Below are 20,241 nucleotides of genomic sequence, written 5' to 3'. Positions count from 1 at the left end.
TGTTAGAGGAGAGTAATTTGGGGGGGGGGGGTCTTATTTCTGCTCATTATAGATGTGCTTTTCATCATCTGCATCTTCCATAATTGCAGTGTTTTATTCCATAATTGCAGTGTTTTATTTCTCTGTGGAGTGCATTTATCTAAGTAGAATTACCCCATGTGGTTATTGATCTCTTGCTTCTTATATCAGCCAGATTAGGCCAGGTTATGCTTTGGTGATAAACACCTCCCCAAACTCTGCACCTCGCTGTTTATCTCTTGCTAAGGCTGTGTGGCCAAAGCAGGTCAGCAGGGGCACTCTGCACGGGTCTCTCAAGCACCCAGGGTGAGCAGCTTTCACCGCTCGTGCCCGTGCTTCTAGCACCCAAGCAGTGGAAAGGCACAGTGGAGAATGGACCACTAGCTTTTAAAGCTCTGCCTGGAAGTGACTTGTGAAGCCTCTGTTCGTATTTCATCGGCGACAGCAAGTCGCCACAAAGTGACTGTGCTTCACTTTAGAGGGGCAGGAGTGGGACGCCCTCCTAAATGTCAGAAAGGCGATGCAGAGTATTTGGTGAATACCTTCTGTAACTTCACATTCTTGCCTATAGTTCACAGCTAGTTCTAGTTTCTAGACTGGAACTCAATTACTGCATTACTCAAATCTATTTTTCTCTGGTGTCATTTTCACTTGTTGCCTCAGCGATTTTATTTTTGTCTCATTTGTGGTGAAAATCTCATTATCTCTTTTCTTCTGAGTACTTCTAACCCTTCCTTGGCATCTGAGTCCAACATAGCTGATACTAGTCTGATACTAATCTCCCAATTCCCCTTTTTTTTCTATCCTGAGATTATTTCACCTCAAATCTGTCTCTTTCTTCTAGTACGGCTTTATCCTGATAGAAGATGTTTCTTTTTCTTTACTTTTCTGTTGAGTAGCTCTGTGCTCTATTTGTTGGTTATTCTTGTTTGGGTTCCTTCCCATATAAATTGGTATGTGTTTGAATTTTAAAATCGAATAGACCAGGGAACCAGAAGTTATTAAGATCTTTTAACAAAAGGACTAAGCTAGATTTTTGAAATTTTGATGCTCTTAAAGGAAATCCATTTTTTTCTTCAATATAAAAGTTTCCTAGTTTAAAAAAAAGCTTGTCTCGATGACAGAAATAAATAGAGAAAATACAACATGTTTATTTCTGGGGATTGTTTGTATACATGTCACACCTGTATATTTTTTAATGTCTTTTTTTCTGATTATAAAGTAACAGTTCCAGAAATGTATAATGTAAATATCTCTGATGGTCTCACCACTTACAGAGGTAACTACTATGAATAATGTAATGAATTTTGTTCTGAATTTTTTTCTTCTGCAGGTAGAAATCCTTCTTTTTTATAACAAAACCCTTTATCTTTGCAGATTATAACCTGATTTTTTTTTCCAGTTAATAGTGTCTTGGCAGTTCAGCCTACTGCATCTTTTTCAGTATTCCACTGAATGAATGTACTGTAATTTGCTTAACGAGTCCTTTATTTGTTAAGACAGTTAGGGTGCTGTCTTTTATTCCCCTCTTAATTGCCAACCGTATCAGTTAATATTCTTTGCTTATTCACAGATACCAGCTCAGACTAGCTTAAACCAAATTTTTAAAAAAGTAGAGGAAGTGTCATAGAACCCAAGGCAAGGAATGTGAATGAGTCTTAGGAAAGAATCAGAACTAGGAAGTGTAAATTATCAAGAGTACATGAGGTACTCAGTTTCTTTCCACATACTTGCTTTATTTTTCTTTCTTCCTTTCCCTTCCCCCTCTCTACGCCCCCATTGATTTTTTTTTTAAAACACTTATTCATTTTTGAGAGAGAGTGTGAGCGGGAGACACAGAATCACGGAGAGAGAGGGAGACACAGAATCTGAAGCAGGCTCCAGGCTCTGAGCTGTCAGCGCAGAGCCCAACGTGGGTCTTGAACTCATGGACTGAGAGATCATGACCTGCGCCGAAGTCGGACACTTAACTGACTGAGCCACCCAGCCTCCCTTCTTCTTTTTTATTTTTATTTATTTTGAGAGATACAGAATGCAAGCAGGGGAGGGGCAGAGAGAGAGGGAGAGAGAGAATCCTGAGCAGGCTCCACACGGTCAGTGCAGAGTCCGACATGGGGCTCGATCTCCCGAACTGTGAGATGATGATCTGAGTGGAAGTCAAGAGTCAGATGCTTCACCAACTGAGCCACCCCGGTGCCCCTTGAATGTGTGTTTTTTGTGTTTTGTTTTGTTGAAAATGACTTAGAGCTTTCTTCTAGAGAGTTGATTTAAGAAATTCCTTCTTATTAAAAGCTCCCATTTACAAATGTTTTTATTGTTCAGACCTCAGGAAATTTTCTGATGGAATTTCAAGTGAAAAATGTACCTTCAGAAAGAATGGCAACTCAGAAGATCCTGTCTGTGATAGGAGAATGCCTTGACCACTTTGGCCCTGGTTGTGTGGGTGTACAAAAAATCTTAAATGCTCGGTGTCCTCTCGTGAGGTTCTCACACCAGGCCTCTGGATTTCAATGTGATTTGACTACTAACAATAGGTACTATATCTTTGTTTTGTCATCTTAAATGTGAATATCATAAGGTGTTAGCATAGTTTTTCTTGTACAGAAACAGTGGCTTTGGACTTTTACACCTGCTTTAATAATAACTTCAAAATTTTTTGAATACTTGGATTTAAAAATTGGAAATATTTTCTCATATATATCTGTTGGCTTTTTGAGATTCATAAATAAAATGTTAGGACGCTGTGTTTGAAGTGTTAACATACCTAACGTCATCTGAGGAGAACTGTTTCATTGTTCTTACCTTACATAGCGTGATACCATGAAAACACCTGTAACAGATCTTCTGTATGTAGTCATCTAAGTATACTTAGAAAATAAAGTAGCACATTGGGTTTGACCCTGAACCTCTGGGTATAGACAACTCAGGGTCCTAAACCCAGATGGTGTTTGCTTCGGACGGAAAGTGGGTCGGAGCAGCTTCAGTCTGTATAAGTGTTTTCCTTAGCATATTTTCATTTTATTATCCTAGCAGCCTGTTTCCTTAAAAAAATGGGGTGCGAGTGACAAGTTCTTTCCTACTCTGACTCCTTATCGTTTTTGTTCTTAGCAGGGAAAACTTCTCAATGCAGGAGTTGAAGTCAGAACTGTAGTGTTCTCACTGCATGCATTAGATTTCACTACATTATCTGTTAGATAATCTGTACTAACAATAGACTCAGAAAATCCATTCAAGAGCAGTTTTGCTTAAACTCCTATTCACTAACAAGTCAGTGCTAAGTACTTCTGAATTTCTCTCAAGTAGCCCAAGGGAGTAAAAATAAGTATACATACTGCGTTTTCTGTCATTATTATATTTTCTGTATAGCATGTGTGATAGAACAAAATGGCATCTGTGTCTGTAGCAGTGTTATTTTTATTGTCTTGTTGGGACAGGTTTTTAAAAATTTGTTCTAAAATCTTTCAGGTTTTTATATTCCTGCATTGTTTCTTTATTTCGAATACCTGGCACTATTTGACATTTATTTGCAACTTAATTCAGATTCATTTACATAAAACATGTAATCACCTTGAATTTCTAATTTGCAATTTCTTCTGTTCTCTGTAAACTCAGGAAGGAAATGTTTTGATACTTCACAGTTGATACCGTTAATGGTTTTGTGCCCTCTGTCGGTTCTTTGGGACATTACAAGACATGTTTTGATCAGTAGGAGCTTAACTTTAAAATATTTCTGATTAATAACTTTTTGCATTGTAACTTATGACTAGGAAGCTTCTTGAAAATTGGCTCTAAAGGTCGGTTTCTTTAAAAGACATTTTATCTTCGTAGGTTTTGGTTTTTATCAATGTTAGACGTCTGTAATTTTGCCTGAATTTTAAGACATTTATACTCTTGATAAAATTAGTACAGTGTTTTCCTTGCTTGCCAAGAACTAGATAACCAAAGTGTGAAAGGCAGGTGTAGAGCCTCTCACTTACTAATGTGTCTGTCTTTATCGATAGTTACTAAAGAGCACATCTTTAGCGTTTCTCTTAATTAAGTCATGTTTAGGAAATTTGATTTAAAAATTCTAAGTTTTACAACTACATCATGATTGTCAACATTTAAAGAATATTTTAGTGGTAATGAATATGTTTGATAATCAACCATTCACATTCAGTTTTATGTTGCAAATACATAATGCTTCTGATTATCTGATCATGGTGTTCTGAATACACTCAGAAATGGTAAGATATTTACATATGTCCCCAGGTTTGTGTTTTATTCTAGTCTGGAGCGATAATTTGGTGGTTTGAAAATTCTTTTTTTTTTTTTTTTTTCTTTTGAAGGATTGCCTTGAAAAGTTCTGAACTCCTTTATATATATGGTGCTCTTGATTCACGAGTGAGAGCCTTGGTGTTCAGTATTCGATGTTGGGCTCGAGCACACTCATTAACGAGCAGTATTCCTGGTTCTTGGATTACAAATTTCTCTCTTACAATGATGGTCATCTTTTTTCTCCAGAGGAGATCACCCCCTATTCTTCCAACACTGGACTCCCTGAAAACCCTAGCAGGTAAGACTAGAAGCAATCTATTTTCTCTTTCTGATGTTTTAAATAATATAATTACCATGTGTTATCAAAGACGTGTGTTTGTTTATTAGTCATATAATTTGTCTTCTGTATTTTTAAAACATTGTGAATCTAAAATTTAAGTGCTTTTTATTTTTTTAATGCCCACCAGGGGTCATGAGAGCAGAGGATTTGCAAAGCTGAGGTCTTTATAGAGTTCTGCCTTATTTGTGTCAGTTGGCAAGGTTGTTTACAATTATCATGAGACAGTTGGAGCTTCTCTCTTAGTTGACCAAGCCTGGAATGACCTTGGGAAAAAAAACAAACCTATGCCAGATACAGCTTCTGAGTGGATCATAGTTCCAGGATGGCTTTCCAAATCTGAACTTCCAGATTTATTTATTTATTTATTTATATATTAAATATATATTATGTATATAATTATATTTATATTTTATATATATAATATACATAATATATATATATTTTTGAGAGAGAGAGAGAGAGAGAGACAGAGCATGAGCAGGGGAGGGGCAGAGAGAGAGGGAGACACAGAATCTGAAGCAGGCTCCAGGCTCTGAGCCATCGGCACAGAGCCCGACGCAGGGCTGGAACTCACAAACTGTGAAAACATGACCCGAGCCGAAGTTGGATGCCTAAGTGACTGAGCCACCCAGGTGCCCCCAGATTTATTTTTAAAGAAGGTAAAAACTGTTCCATGATGTTTTAAAGATCCTAAATGTGGTTTTTAGTTAAAAGTTTACAAGCAGTCTTAGGTGGATTATTTTAAAATTATTATGTTATTTATGTCACAAATTATTTGACATTTTGGTAGACTGCCAGAAGAGATATTAAAGTATTAGAGTTCTAAATTCTAAATGGAAGGTGGGCGCCTGGGTGGCTCAGTCGGTTAAGTGTCCTACTTCAGCTCAGGTCATGATCTTGCTGTTTGTGAGTTCGAGCCCCACGTCGGGCTCTGTGCTGACAGCTTGGAGCCTGGAGCTTACTTCTGATACTGTGTCTCCCCCTCTCTCTGCCTCTCCCATGCTCATGCTCTGTCTCTCTGTCTCTCAATAATAAATTAACGTTAAAAAAAATTAAAAATTCTAAAAGGAAGGTAAACAAGGGATACACTGAAAATGTATGGATGCTCTATCTTCTGCCCGTCCTGTGTATTGCTGCAGGATAATACTTCTAAAGTATATCCCTGAATCTTCCGTGTTTAAAATAACCTTAAAAGAGATTTTATTCCCTATGGAATAAACCTGTTTACTCAGCTTCGTATTTGAGATCTCCACTTATGGAGCCATCCCTAATTTCCCAGCCCCTTCTCTCATTCCTCCTCTTCATGTGCTCCCACATTCCACTCGCTATGGGGATGACTCCTTGTATTCTGTCTTAGCACTTTGGTTCATGCTGTTTGTTTTTCTGCCTGGATTGTGACTTCTCTAAATTCTCTCATCTATGCCACTTTCTCTTATCCAAATTAGAAGTAATTCCTTCCTGTGAATGCTGTTAAGTACTGCATGGCTTAAAGTTGAGCTTTAAAAAAGCTCAGTATGATGGGTTAATGGAAACTGGGAAGTTTTCAGAAGGTAGGGTAATAGTCACATATTTCACTGTTGAGGTTGAAATAAATGGGCAGCATCCATGGCTGTGCTCATCTCATTGTTTGGTGTCATTCATTCACTAAATATTTATTGGTGACTTATTCTACATCAGGTGTTATTTTTTGGTGCAGTGACGATATGGACGTTGTTCTAAGGTAACTCAATCTGGTAGACGTAAGACATACGTACACACACGCATTAAATATTAAATGTGGGGAGATCCTCACCAGTAAGCAACCTGTAAATAGTGCTTCCTCTTTAACCTTTGCTGTGTGCATTGATGCTTAAAACTGCCCTCATAGAGACCATTTTGGGAAAAAAAATGGAACTTTTGGAGTTCAGCAGCTAAGGAAAGAGTAGGATCTGTAGAAAGTAGGAAGAACTAAGGCAAGTTTATGCTGGGAGCAAACTATCCCTCACATCTTGATGGCTCTAGTCCAGTCTTACTCGTACTGCTACTCTTCCCAGAGTTGGGCCCTTGACATTCCCTTCCTGGGAACATTTTACTGCCTTTTCTCCTCAGCCCCATTTGTTTCCCACCAATGTAGTTGTAACTAGCAGAGTGATATTCACAAATTCATCTCTGATTGTATTCTCTCTTGAACTCCTTCAGTAACTTTCTAGTAACTTTTTAAAAACTTTCTGCTAATTATTTTAGAAAAAAAATATGATCTATGGACACATTTACAGTATGTTGAGTTTTTATTTCAAATCTATTTTTTAAAACAATTTAAATTTATTCACATCTAATGGCATCAAAACAGACAAAACTGATTTTGGAATTGTTTAATTTTCTGTTTTAAAATACCACATTGGTGGTTTAAAATTTTTCTGTGTTAGCTTTTAAACACTAAGTTTGAATTTGTTGTTGCAGTTACTACTCTGAAATTGCCAATAAATGAAATGAATTGTCAATAAATGAAAAAGCAAATTTGACAGAATTATTGCTACTTTTTTATCTTTGGTTTTGAAGTTCTAACGATACCTTGAATTTGCTATCAAAGAATTTTTCGTAAGTGGATGTATATTAAGGATGTGGTGAAGAGTATTTTAAGAAGAAGTTATCAAAGTTTCTTCTTCTGTTCATTTAAGTATTTTTCAAATTCCATGTTTTTTTACCCTTCCTGATTTTAACCAGTGGTTCCACATTGATATGTATTCACCAGTCTCTGGCCAAGAATGAAAACAGTGTTAGACCATGAAATAATCAAAATCGTCTTGGGTATTCTATGATTGATTGGCTGAGTGAGTTAAGTCTTGTGTACAGTCATTTTGTTTCTTCTGAGTCGTGCCTCTCACTTGATATCCAGATAGAGGCTCTCAATTCGTATTTCTTAAAAAAGAAAAAATACGTTTGCTTGCCTGTTTATTAATTAAAGGCGCATAAATTTGTGGAACACCTATGAGCACTTCTGGGACTTGATAAACCACTGTTTGGAGCTTAGAATAAGTCCAAACGTTGTAGAGTTGTATTTAGGGGTCTCTTTGATCGTCCTTTTCCTCCTCTCGTCTCACATTCACTTCTTTGTGCAAATCGGGAGCGGCAGCACTCTAAACTCCTTGCTGATCCTCAGATGTTTGGGTCTTTTTTACATCTCTGTCTTTGCCTGAAATCGCTACCTCCTCAGTTTATGTGGAGAACCTCCTCAAGATTAGGCCAGCGAAGAAAGAAGACAAACTGAGTCCCAGATCTCTCGTGTTAGGTCACCCCTGTCTGGCTCCCTCCCGCCTTCCTCGCAGGAGGTGGTGCTAGGGTGGCCTCCAAGTCCTTGGTGTACACCTGCTCGTTGACAGCTGTAACGTAGCCGATTTATCTACCCAAGGTGGCCAGGCCTTTCTAGGGCACGCAGTCTCTGATTCATTTCTGCATCTTCTGTTCCTGGCATAGGATTGGGTCCATAGTGGAAGTTCAGTAAATAGATTTCAGATGCTGGGTGAACATTATAAAATTGAAAACTTTTTGTACTGAGCATGATGGCAACTTTCATGTTTTGGTTATTCTTGAATTTCTGTTTCTCTGTGTTTTTGTATAATCTCCACTTCTCCTCATCCCCCCCATGTCTCTTATCGTGCGTTCTCTCCTTTTTTGGTTTTACTGTCTTTATTTCTGTGCTTAGTGCTTCGTGTGGCATTTTCCTTTTATAAACAGTTGTTTGATTACAGTTTTTTGTTTAGGACTTCTTTCCTGTGATGAATTAAAGGTTTGAGGAAGAAATGACTGGGTACGGTATTGTTGGCAGTGTTGATGCAGAAACCCCCGAATGGAAGAAAGTTTTCATCGGTAGCTCTGTGACTGACTGCGTAACAATTTCTTGAGTGCTAACTCTGTGCCAGGCATTTAGCTAAAAAATCTTACACACCATCTCATTCAGTCCTCCCAACAAGTCTTATGAGGCAGAATTATATTTTCATTTTATAGTTGAAGAGACTGAGGCTTTGAGAGGTTTTCTAAATTTCTTAAGGTAACTGAAATATAATACTTACAGAAGTATGTACGCGCACACACACACACACCAGTTTTGACCAACTGAATACACCCAAGTGAACATCACTCAGACTGAATAAATACTGCAGAAGTACTGTTGTGTTCCCTCCAAGTCCCTACACATCCCCACACCCCTTCCCAACAGCATGGACTTGCTTTTACCTGTTTATGTCTCTTAGCTAAAGGGCATCATGTCGTGTGTATTGCTTTGTGTCTGGTTTCTTCCCGCTCAGCATTGTGTTGAGGAGATTCGTTCCTACTGTTGGTATATTTGTGGACCATTCATGCTCATTGCTGTACAGTATTCTTTTACGTGAAGATACCAAAAGATATTTTTAATTCTATTTTTGATGGGTATTTGAATAATTTGTAGTTTGGGACTATTACAAGTAATTGCTCATATCATTCTAGCACATATCTTTTGGTGAGCATAGGTACTCCTGTCTTTCAAGTATAAACTAGGAATAGAATTTCTGAGTCTTAGGATTTGGGTATATTCAGCTTTAATAGACACTGCCAAACAGTTCTCCAGAGTGTAAACTCCCACAGCCGTTATGTACAGGTTCGAATTGCTCTCTGCCTTTGCCAACACGTGATACTATCTTGTTTTATGGTAGCTATTCCAAATGCATGTGTAGTGGCATCATGGTGTGTTTTGATTTTCTTTTCCCTAATGACATTGACCCCCTTTTCATACACATATATGTATCTGTCAGCTATTTGGGTATCTCTTGTGATGTTTCTTTCAGTCTTTTGCCTGTTTTTCTCTTGCACTTTCTCTCTTTTTATTTATTTAAAAACATTTTTTAAGTGTTTATTTGAGAGAGAGAGAGCGAGAGAGCGAGAGAGAGAGCACGAGTAGGGGGAGGGGCAGAGAAAGAGGAGAGAGAGAATCCCAAGCAGGTTCCATGCCGTCAGCACAGAGCCCGATTCAGGGCTCATCAGTCCCAGGAACCCTGAGATTACGATCTGAGCTGAAATCAAGAGTAGGATGCTTAGCTGACGTAGCCACCCAGGCACCCCTATCTGTCCTTTTTATTTATTTAAAACATTTTTTTTTAATATTTATTTATTTTTGAGAGACAGAGACAGAGCGTGAGTGGGGGAGGGGTAGAGAGAGAGGAAGACACAGAATCCGAAGCAGGCTCCAGGCTCTGAGCTGTCAGCACAGAGCCCAACACGGGGCGCTTGGACTCAACGAACTGCAAGATTATGACCTGAGCCACCCAGGCGTCCCACCTATCTGTCCTTTTTAAGGGATTCATTTGCAGGAATCCTTTATATGTTCTGCATACGAGTCCTTTGTCACATGTTATGGATACATGTGTATGTCTTTATGTGTCAAATAAATACATAACCGTGGTTCTCTTTTCACTGTCTTAATGATTGATGTTTGGTGAAAAGAACTATGATTTTTTTTTTTTTAATGTTTATTTATTTTTGAGAGAGCGAGAGAGCATGAGCAGAGAAGGGGCAAAGAGAGAAGGAGACACAGAATCTGAAGCAGGCTCCAGGCTCAAAGCTGTCAGCACAGAGTCCGACACAGGGCTCGAACTCACAAACTGTGAGATCATGACCTGATCCGAAGTCGGATGCCCAGCCGACTGAACCACCCAGGAGTCCCAAAAGGACTATGATTTTTAAAGTTCAGTTTTATCAAAGTTACAGATACACATAGTTAAATAGTTAAAGAGTAAAAGATTCTACAAATTTCATAACAATAACTTCCACTCTGAGCCTCTGCCTTCGAGTCATTTTGCCCTTTGTGGGCACCACTTTTAACTCTTAGATGATCTGTTTGCTGTTTTAAACCATATTCTCAAAATAAAATGCTTTAATTTCTTTATTTAGTTGGGGAGTATAATTGACCTATACAACATTATATTGGTTTTAGGTATACAGTGTGATGATTCAATATTTGTATATATTGCAAAACGATGACCATGTTTCTTGAGTTTTAGTTTTAAGCATCATACATGACTTCCCTTTATGAAAAAAGAGGAATTGTCTTCTTTCCCCCTGTAGCCCTCACCATACACACGTCTCTTCCACCCCTCATATTCTGAATATGGCTGTAGCATAATTTTACTATGCACTTTTTTTTTAATGCTTATTTATTTTTTTTGAGAGAAAGAATGTGAGTAAGGGACAGGCAGAGAGAGAGAGAGAAAAAGAATCCCAAGCAGGCTCCATGCTGTCAGCACAGAGCCCAAAGCAGGGCTTAATCTCACACTGCAAGATCATGACCTGAACTGAAATCAAGAGTTGGATGCTTAACTAACTGAACCACCCAGGCCCCCCTGCTTTGCATTCTATATATTATGACTATTAAATGCTATTCCTGTTTAATCCATGGAGTAAACTAAAATTAATTTCCTTTCCTACCCAACTTTTTCTGTTGTTTGGGGTTTATAGTTTGTTTGCTTAGTTTTTTATGTGCTTAACATTACTTGAATCTCCAACTTGCTACCGGTTGTCTAAATCTTTTCTCAGAATAGTCAGAATCATCAATTATTCTGTGAATTAAGTCTTTCTTATGTAGCCTCTTTTGTTTCTAAGTAGCTTTTTTCATTTTATTTCATTTTTTAAGTTTCGTGTCCTCTTAGAGGCCTTCTTCAGGTGTCTGATAATCTTTGATTTTCTGCTCATGTTTGAGTTGGAAACTAAAAAGTTAATTTGATTCTCTGAGCTTAGGTGGGGCTTGTTGACTCTGAGCTTCATTGTAGGGTAGTGTAGCTGGACTATTGCATTGGTGGGCACTTTTTATGTCACTTTCCCCAGGTCATTCCTCTTGAACTATTCAGATTCCCCAGAAATGACTTAAAAAAAAATTTTTTTTTGCTTTGTTTTTGTTTTGGTCTGGAACAGAAGACCCAGTTACTAGCATGCTGTAACTTTGATATTTACTGTGCTTTTCTTCTTGCTTTTAGAACAATTTTCCCAACCACAGCCATGTCTTGTAGCTCCGTGTGTAGATACCCTCTCTTTTACCCTCTCCAAGTACTCCAAAGTACTCTAAAGGTTTTCTGTCAGGGAAGAAGAGATCTGGGGGAGTCTAACTGCTTCTTTAACCAGGAAGCTTTCAGTCATGGTGCTTCCAGTTAGACCTGGTGTTTCTATTTCCTGAGTTGTTGGGAGAGAGCTCTGCCTTGTAGATCTGGGTTTTTCTTTGCTTTTTTTTTTTTTTTTTTTAAGTTTATTTATTTTCAGACAGAGAGAGTGGGGAAGGGACAGAGAGAGAGAGAGAGAGAGAGAGAGAGAGAGAATCCTAAGCAGGCTGTGCACTGTCAGCACAGAGCCTGACAGGAGGCTTGATCCCACAGACCATGAGATCATGACCTGAACTGAAATCAGGAGTCAGACGCTTAACAGACTGAGCCACCCAAGGTGTCCCTTTTTTTGGCTTTCTTTACTACTAGTTTAGGATTTAGTCTTTTCAGAGTTCCTAAGTCTTTGCTACTTGTCCATCTGTTCTTCCACTGAAAAATTTTTGGTTCTTATTTCTTCTGTTCTCTGCCTTCAAGATTTTATGTCATTTTACTGTCAGTTCATAGGTGTTTTGGGAGGGGGTGAAGATAGATGCTTGTGTTCGTTTCATCATGTTCACCCCATAGCATGTGCTCATAACTGGCATATAGGCTCCCTCCGAGGGAGGCTGAGTGTCACTGGAGCATATGGCATGGTGGGAGGAGCAGGTAGAACTTCACCTGTCTGTTGATTAGCATAAGTGATTAATAGGGAACAGTCTATATTATAGATGTACGTATGTGAAGAATAGTGTCTAAGTATGAGTCGCATTCTGGAGTTGAGTGAGCTACAAGACAATCAGTAAAGCTACTTTGAAACACGGATATAACCATAACACTTACACTCTTCTCAAGGTTACATCCAGGTACTTGAGAGGCAGTTGCTTGGATGTGCATTCTCAAAAAGGGTTCTGGGTGGGTGGGTTAGAAGGAAGCAAACTGCCAGTGTGTCTAATGTCTAAGTGTATAGGACTCCCTGCCCCGTATTCAGCAGCCTGCGTTAATTAGTACAGCAGGGATCACCTTTTTGCTTATCCCATTTAATTACTACTGACCTCTGGAAGGTTTGGACCTGTTAATAGTTATAATAGAAGCTGAATATAGTTATGCGATTTTTAGGTATTCAAGTTTTGCTCCAGCTCCTCGTAAAAAACCAGGACATCATAAAAGATTTGTTATCAAAGAAAAAAAATAGTAAGCCTTCATATGAACTTTATGCCTGTTATGTCCCTAATATTCGTGCCTCTCAACTTCAGGTTACTTATTAGAAATGCATGTAGCTGGCACAATGTAGATTTTGCTCATTTGACCAGAAAGATTAACATAAACAATCACACAGCCCGTAGACAGGATTATCTGTACTGCAGCCCCTGGGTAAGTGCCAGTAGTGATCTCTGTGACTAATTATGAGTTACTATAGTGTGGATATTAGTACCCTGAAAAAATGTGGGTAAGTTTATCGATCTGGCTGTGGCTGCGAGAACATTATTCAGTGAATTTCATTCGTCATGTGTACTCTGCTGAAAGGGTAATTGACGTACCAATCGGTGAGGCTCTAAGGTTTCCCAAGGAAGCCAGAAAATCAAATTTAGTAAATGCATAACCTTACTTTTTCATAGTTTTTAAGTTCACTTAAGGTGAAGTTGAAGGAATGTGTCATCAAGCTCCTAATATGAGTTAAGTTGCTTATTACATGGCTATTTTCCTTACAACTGAGAGAGTTTGTATTTACTTATTAATTTTTGCCAGTGTTTCATATAATACTTTTAAGAAGAAAGTGCCACAGGTTTAAACTAATAGTGATAGGGCTTCCTGTGTCAGAATAGGTTGAGAATAATTTTTTCCTTTTTTTTAATGTTTATTTTTGAGAGCCAGAGTGCATAAGTGGGGGAAGGGCTGAGAGAAGGAGACAGAGGCTCTGAAGCGGGCTCTGCACTGACAACAGAGAGCGCGATGTGGGGCTCGAACTTGCAACCCGTGAGGTCATGATCTAAGTTGAAGTCGGATGCTTAACTGAATGAGCCACCCAGGCACCCTGAGAATCATTTTTCTAAGGCAGCACTATCCAATAGAACTTTCTATGATGATAGAAGTGTTCTGTATCCATGTTGTACATAGGGTAGGTGCTGGTCACTTGTGGCTCTTAGGCCTTTGGAATATGGTTAGTGTGATCCAGGGACTGAATATTTTATTTTAATAGCCACCCGTGGCTGGTGACTGTTATATTGGACTGCGTAGATGTTGTCTGGGTGTTACAGTAAACAATGGGGGACAGACAAAGGAGGGGAGAGCCTTGGCCGCCAGGCTGCTAGGTTCAAATGCCTTAGGGATTTTGAAAAAACAAAGATGGTCCTATCTTAAATCAGAAGATACTTTTTTTTCCTTCAAGTTTTAATGCTTTCTGTTAAAAAACCCTTTTAGTGAAGAGCAGTGGTCACAGAGACAGCTTAGCCCTAGAAATATTTTGACATGGAGCTCATTTTTCTATGGTAGGAATGCTTTAATTGGACATACATTCCTGAGAAACTAAAAGAACATCGACATATGTGACTGGCACTCTTGTCACAAGAAATATAACCTATTGATAGTGTAAAAGAATAAAACATGTGTCTGGGTCCCATAAAAAACCTAAGTGTAACTGTGTACAAGTTCTTCAGGGTACTATAAATTATTAAAATTAACATGTTAGGATCTAGAATAATTTTTGAGAAATTACATTCGTAACCCAGGTCTACCCAAAAAATGCCAACACCACACACACACAAAAAGACAAAAATTTGAAGGACCCTTATTTATCTCTTTCTAATTTCTATATTTAATCCCCCTGCTGGGGATCATAGGCATTCATTGATCATTCACATTACTGGTTATGTGCCTGCTGTATGCTAGACACTTGTTGTAGCTGGACTAGGTGTGGGGAGGGGGAATAATGAATAGAACCATGACATTTGTCATCCCAGAGTGGGGTAGGGGAGTGGAAAGTGTGCCTGCAGTCACAGTGCAGTCAGACAAGTGCTCATGGGGCACAGGACAAGGACGGCCCACTTGGAATTAGGAAATGCTTTCAGACGAGGCGGCTGTTAATTAGATTTTTGAAGAGTGGGCATTTGCCTGCTGATTGTACAGTGGAATGTAGATTAGAATGGCTGAGGGATTTCATGGTGGCTGTATATTTATCATGAGGGAAGGGATTACTTCTGAAGGTACAAATACTATTAGAAAAGGTGAATGCTAACGTCCAGTATGCCATTTACTATGTGGTGGTTCTGGTTGCTAGATCACTGCATTTTAGAACTTGCCAGAGGTTGTTCAAAACTCTCAGAGCGTTCAGTTTGTGTCACCGATGAATTGTTGAAAATAATATGCATGAAAGGGTGGTAAGGACGGAAATGGAGAGGAGATTAAATATTATTGATAAAAAAATAGAGCCAAGATTAGAGTTGGTGAAAGATGGGAACTGTCTGCATTTTCATGTATAACTGAGAAGCTGTTTCCTGAAAAGATAGATTAAGAGTCATTGGGTTGTTGATAGACAGTTCTAGTGTGATAAAAAAAAAAAAAAAAATGTAATGCTAATTTTGTTGTACTATAATTAGTCTCAAATCTTTTTTTAATGGAGTTTTAAGACCTATTAACTGTAAACATACATAGCATTGACTAATGATAGGACACATTGATCTGTAACTTTGATTTAGTTAATTCTGAATTTCTCTTCTGAAGTAGGCCAGTATGTTTGAAATAGAGTGTGAAATATTTTCCATTTCTGTTTATTTAAGATGCAGAAGATAAATGTGTAATAGAAGGCCACAACTGTACCTTTGTTCGTGACTTGAATAAAATTAAACCTTCGGGAAACACAGAAACACTAGGTAGGTGTTTTCTTTCTCTGTTTGCGGTTTTTTTGAATTGAAATAGACCTTCCTCTTATTCTCCTTGTTTTATTTTCTTGCAGAATTACTACTGAAAGAATTTTTTGAATATTTTGGAAATTTCGCTTTCAATAAAAATTCCATAAATATCCGACAGGTAAATAATATTTTAATATTTGGTGATTCAGTATCTGGTCTTCTGCTGTACTAATACTGAATTAGTTTAGTTTACAAAGTACTCTAATGTGTTACTGTATTTCAACTCTGCAGTAATAGATACTAATAAGGAAATTGAAGCCTGTAGGAGCTGCCTAACTTGAATAAGATCAGTCACCTAATTATTTGGAAGAGCAAAAGCCAGCTCTTTCAGCATCTAATACTACATCCTTCAAAATACAGAATATATTCTAAAAATGTTTCTGGAAAACATAATTTTATATACAGTTCTTTTTTTTTTTTTTTTTTTTCTGAGAGAGAGAGAGCAAGCACAAGCAGGGGAGGGGCAGAGAGCAGGAGAGACAGAATCTCGAGGAGGCTCCACACAATCAACGCAGAGCCCGAGGTGGGGCTCGAACTCCAGAACTGTGCGCGGTCATAACCTGAACCAAGATCGAGAGTCTGACTGAGCCACCCAGCACCCCTATAGTTTTTGTTTTTGTTTTTTTTAATTTTTATTTGAGAGAGAGAGAACGAGAGAGAGAACAAGAACAAGTGGGGGAGGGGCAGAGCAAGAAGGAGAGAGAACCTTAAGCAGGCTCCAGACTCAGCTCAGAATCCGATATGCAGCTTGATCCCAGGATCCTGGGATCATGACCTGAGCAGAAATTGAGAGTCAGACCCTCAACCAACCGAGCCACCCAGGTGTCCTTATACAGTTCTTTCTAAACTGCTTTTGTGTTCGTGGAAGAAGTAGGATAACACAGCCATGGAGGTTTTAGTGATTCTGTCAGTTTGAGCCCTAAATTTATTTAGGGAAATGAATTTATGATTTTGGTTCATCTGAGTAGCTGGAATGATAGACATTTTTCTAAAACAAGAAAATCTAGAGCAGAACCCTAGGCAAAATTTGTTCATGGTGCCGGGATACTTGAGGTAGCTCTCTGGGTTTGTGTTTAGCATTTGGGTACTTAATTATAACCATTGTAAGACTGGCTACATAAAACACATCCTCAGGTATTTTTTTCTGTTGTTTCTTTAGCTCGCCTTTGTTCATTCTCGCCTAACTCTTATCCTGCTCATGGAGATTTTGTTTAACAGCAACAAAAAAAGTGTGAGGAAGGGCAGGGGAGGGGACACAGAGCTCTGAAATGCAAGCTAATATGGAGTTAGATTCCATATGAGAAAAAGATCGCTGATCATACGAAGTTCTTTATCCTTTTTGCACTTTACCCCCAGGGCTCAAAGATGATGGATAGGCAGGACCACTGCTGGCTAGGGCATGAGAGAAGTTAGGGAATCACTAGGTGCTGCTCACATTGGGGAATCTTGGCCATTTGCTTTGGAATAGTTGAGTAATACACGTGATAGCCTTTGAAAGAGGAAAAGATTGTAGAGACTACTGCATCTGCTGGTCGTGTGATCACAGCTGTAGCATTTCTTTTACTTCTGTGAGATGTTGTCGTACCTGTTAGAGCCTCACAGAATAGAAGTTGGATCTTTAGGAATATAATAAGAAACTTCCAGTGTTTTAAAATGAATAATGAATAATCCTTTGTTCCTTCTCTTCCTTCCTTTCTGATTTTATACTTGGGAAACATCAATTACCGTATTTAATTTAAGGATTCTAATTTTGTGTGCTTCTATTATGTTTTTAGCAAGTCTTAAAAGTAAGTGTCTTCATCTTATTTTCTGCTATTTTTCTTTGTCATTTTTTTTTACCCTTCCTAGCTTTATCCTGTTAGGTAAAAATTATGTTATTTTAAGAATACTTCTATTGGTTGACTTAGTTGAGGTGCCTCTCATCTGAGCATCATCATCCACAGCTCATAAACCTAATTTATTTTTCTCTAAAGAATAATCACAGAACTACAGTGGTAAAAAAAAATCAGAAGTACATGTTCACATGACATGCACACATACCTGGTTCCCTTAGGAAAGAAATCCTTTACTCTGTAAAGTTCGTGCTGGGATTTTACATGTTTTTTAACATTTTATTAAACCAAATGGTTGTTCTGTCTGAGCTTTTCGTGTATTTATGCATTTCTCTTCCTTATAACAATCTATAGGGAAGGGAACAAAACAAACCTGAATCTTCTCCATTACACATTCAGAATCCTTTTGAAACTTCTCTCAACATCAGCAAAAATGTAAGTCAAAGCCAGCTACAAAAATTTGTTGAACTGGCCAGAGAAAGTGCCTGGATTTTAAATCAGGAAGATAAAGATCGGCCTTCCTCATCAAGGAGTCAGCCCTGGGGGCTGGCGGCCCTGCTGTTGCCGTCTGTCGTGAACAGTGCGTCTCTCGCCAAGAGGGTAAGGAAGAAGCCCGCAAGTGAAAGAATTAAAAGCCTGCTGGAATCCATAAAAAGTAGCGGTCCAGAAAATGCCACCAGCACCAACGGGAAAAGAACAGTTAGTACTCAGGCATGATGGCTCCTCCTCCAAGAACTGGTTTTCCCTGGTAACATGCTCCTTGGACCACCTGGAACCACTTTCCCTTGATCTTCTCATGGGGCCCCTTTCCGGTCTGAAGTTCTGGGATGGTTTCAGTCTGATAAGCCTCCTTTCCACCGGCACTTTGAGCTGTCAGCCACGAGGAACAGGTGGAAGGAGATCGGAATGTTCTTTAAATAAACTATACAAAGAAAGCGGTAAAAATCCGGTTTCAGATCAAACCATTGTTGATCTCTACATCCGTCTCTGGGTGGAAATCATTTAAAAGGACTTCTAGATATGTATGTATGTAGTCAGTGGATACAATAAAACTTCCGAATTTGCTAGTACTCTTTAGTATGTATTTTTTATTTTTTATTCGTCAAGCAAAGTACTGTATTCTTATTCACATATACATTAAAACAGGTCGGTAGTGATTTCCAAAAATGGTCATGTTTTTAAGATATGAATGCGGACACTTCATTCACTGTATTCGAGCTATTCCAAGCCAGATCTGTAAAAATATTGGTACATTGTATTTTAAAATATTAGTCACTTTTGTTTTCAAAAATAAAACCCTGTTTCTACTATATATTTCCAATATTCTTTTAGTTTTGAAACCTCCTTTCTTCCTGTTTGAAATAGAGACATATTGAAATAGAACTTCCATGACATTTCCTGTGGAATAATTTTCAGTTTTAGAAGCAAATAGTGCGGTGCTAGAAAACAGGGGACTGGAGCCAGCCTGGCTTCCTGGTAGACTGCTCAGCCTGTCCGGGGCCCCGTTGTTTCATCTGTCACGGGGGGGGGGGGAATGACAGTAGTGCCTACTTCACACATTGTTTTGAGTGAAGTACGTAGGAAAGTGCTAGGTCAAGAGCCTGGCACATCATACCTGTCACTTTTCTTTAGCTATTACTTTTTCGTGTTTGCGGTGTGTAATTCTTGCTATTCAGAAATCAGATTTACAGTTTGTGGTGCTTTTCAAAATGGTTGCCCATCTAAATTTTAGGTCAGAAACTCTAACCTGTTTGGGGAACTCACTAATAGAATTGTTACGGAGCAAGTAAGTTCTGCACCTTCATGGCTCTGCTGTTTTGATTTCACATCTGAAACCAACAAACAGGTGTCAGTGTTCTTGTATACATATGCAGTGTTCTTGTATACAGTTCTTTTAAAAGCTAGTTTTCATTTGTTCTTCAGTTAGGTTTACTCTGTTGGGCAAGAAATCTGTACTAAGAATTAAAAAGAGGTTTAAAAAGCATATTTGGTTTAGAGTTTCCAAATGAAGTGATTTTCTGTTCACAGATATTTGGACATTTTCTTTGTAAGGTTGGGCATTGGACATTTTTTTTTTAAAGTCTAAAATGATCATTGAGGCACATAAAATACATGTTAACATTTTTCTTTTTTTTTTTTGTAATCTATAGAACAACTCTGACACTGTAAGTTTGTATTACTTTTCAGGAGCAGATTTAATTATGTGGGAAATTTTAATCTACAAAGATCTTCTAATACAAAGTTTTAATTATAGTTACCTGAATATACTACAAACAAATTTAATGTTTTCTCATAACTTCTCTGTATCGCCTCCCAAATTTTTAAAAAATAGTTTTATTAGATTGTAGAGATAATCTTCAGTTGCTTACCATTGCCATTGCTTAATTAAAACTGATTGCAGCAATAAGGTAAGGAAAAAGTTTTGTTCAGTATGTGAAAGACTTGATATGAGCCCACCTAGACCAGATTAATTTCAGTTCTACATTTTTCTGGATTTTATGGCCCACTGGTATCCATCTGTAATCTTAGAGGCACAAAGCCTCTAAGTGATCATAGAAGAGAAGAGAAAATACAGTTGAAGTCAGTAGGACTTCCTTCCTGCTGTCAGTTACTCCTTGCCTCTCTCTTCTTTGGCTCAAGGACTGTTGTCAGGTGAGAACAGAATTAGATGGTTTCAAGCTATGTCGTGTTCCTGGCAATTCCTCAGCCTTTAAAATACAGCTCTATTCAATTCCTTGCAGCCTGTTGGTGCCACAGTAGGGAAAGGCTACATTTGCATGTGTAGTTTAATCCAACACGGTGAACATCTG

At 38.3% G+C, this 20,241-nt stretch overlaps 1 protein-coding gene across 1 annotated transcript in view; it reads left to right on the top strand.

Moving 5' to 3' along the window:
• The window catches only part of MTPAP (mitochondrial poly(A) polymerase), a 31,998-nt gene extending 13,255 nt beyond the window's left edge, over positions 1-18,743 (top strand). The window contains exons 5-9 of the mRNA XM_019465237.2: positions 2,341-2,552; positions 4,347-4,573; positions 15,468-15,560; positions 15,644-15,717; positions 17,786-18,743. Coding sequence (XP_019320782.1) covers positions 2,341-2,552; positions 4,347-4,573; positions 15,468-15,560; positions 15,644-15,717; positions 17,786-18,148 — 969 coding nt within the window. The 3' untranslated portion in view covers positions 18,149-18,743. The remainder of the gene's footprint in view (positions 1-2,340; positions 2,553-4,346; positions 4,574-15,467; positions 15,561-15,643; positions 15,718-17,785) is intronic.
• The last annotated feature ends 1,498 nt before the right edge of the window (positions 18,744-20,241 follow it).

The sequence above is a fragment of the Panthera pardus genome, unplaced genomic scaffold (genome assembly GCF_024362965.1).
Source record: "Panthera pardus isolate Hobbes unplaced genomic scaffold, ASM2436296v1 HiC_scaffold_6, whole genome shotgun sequence".
Classification (NCBI taxonomy): domain Eukaryota; kingdom Metazoa; phylum Chordata; class Mammalia; order Carnivora; family Felidae; genus Panthera; species Panthera pardus.
The sequence above is the reverse complement of the archived record's forward strand: the minus strand, read 5'-3'. Positions and strand labels throughout refer to the sequence as shown.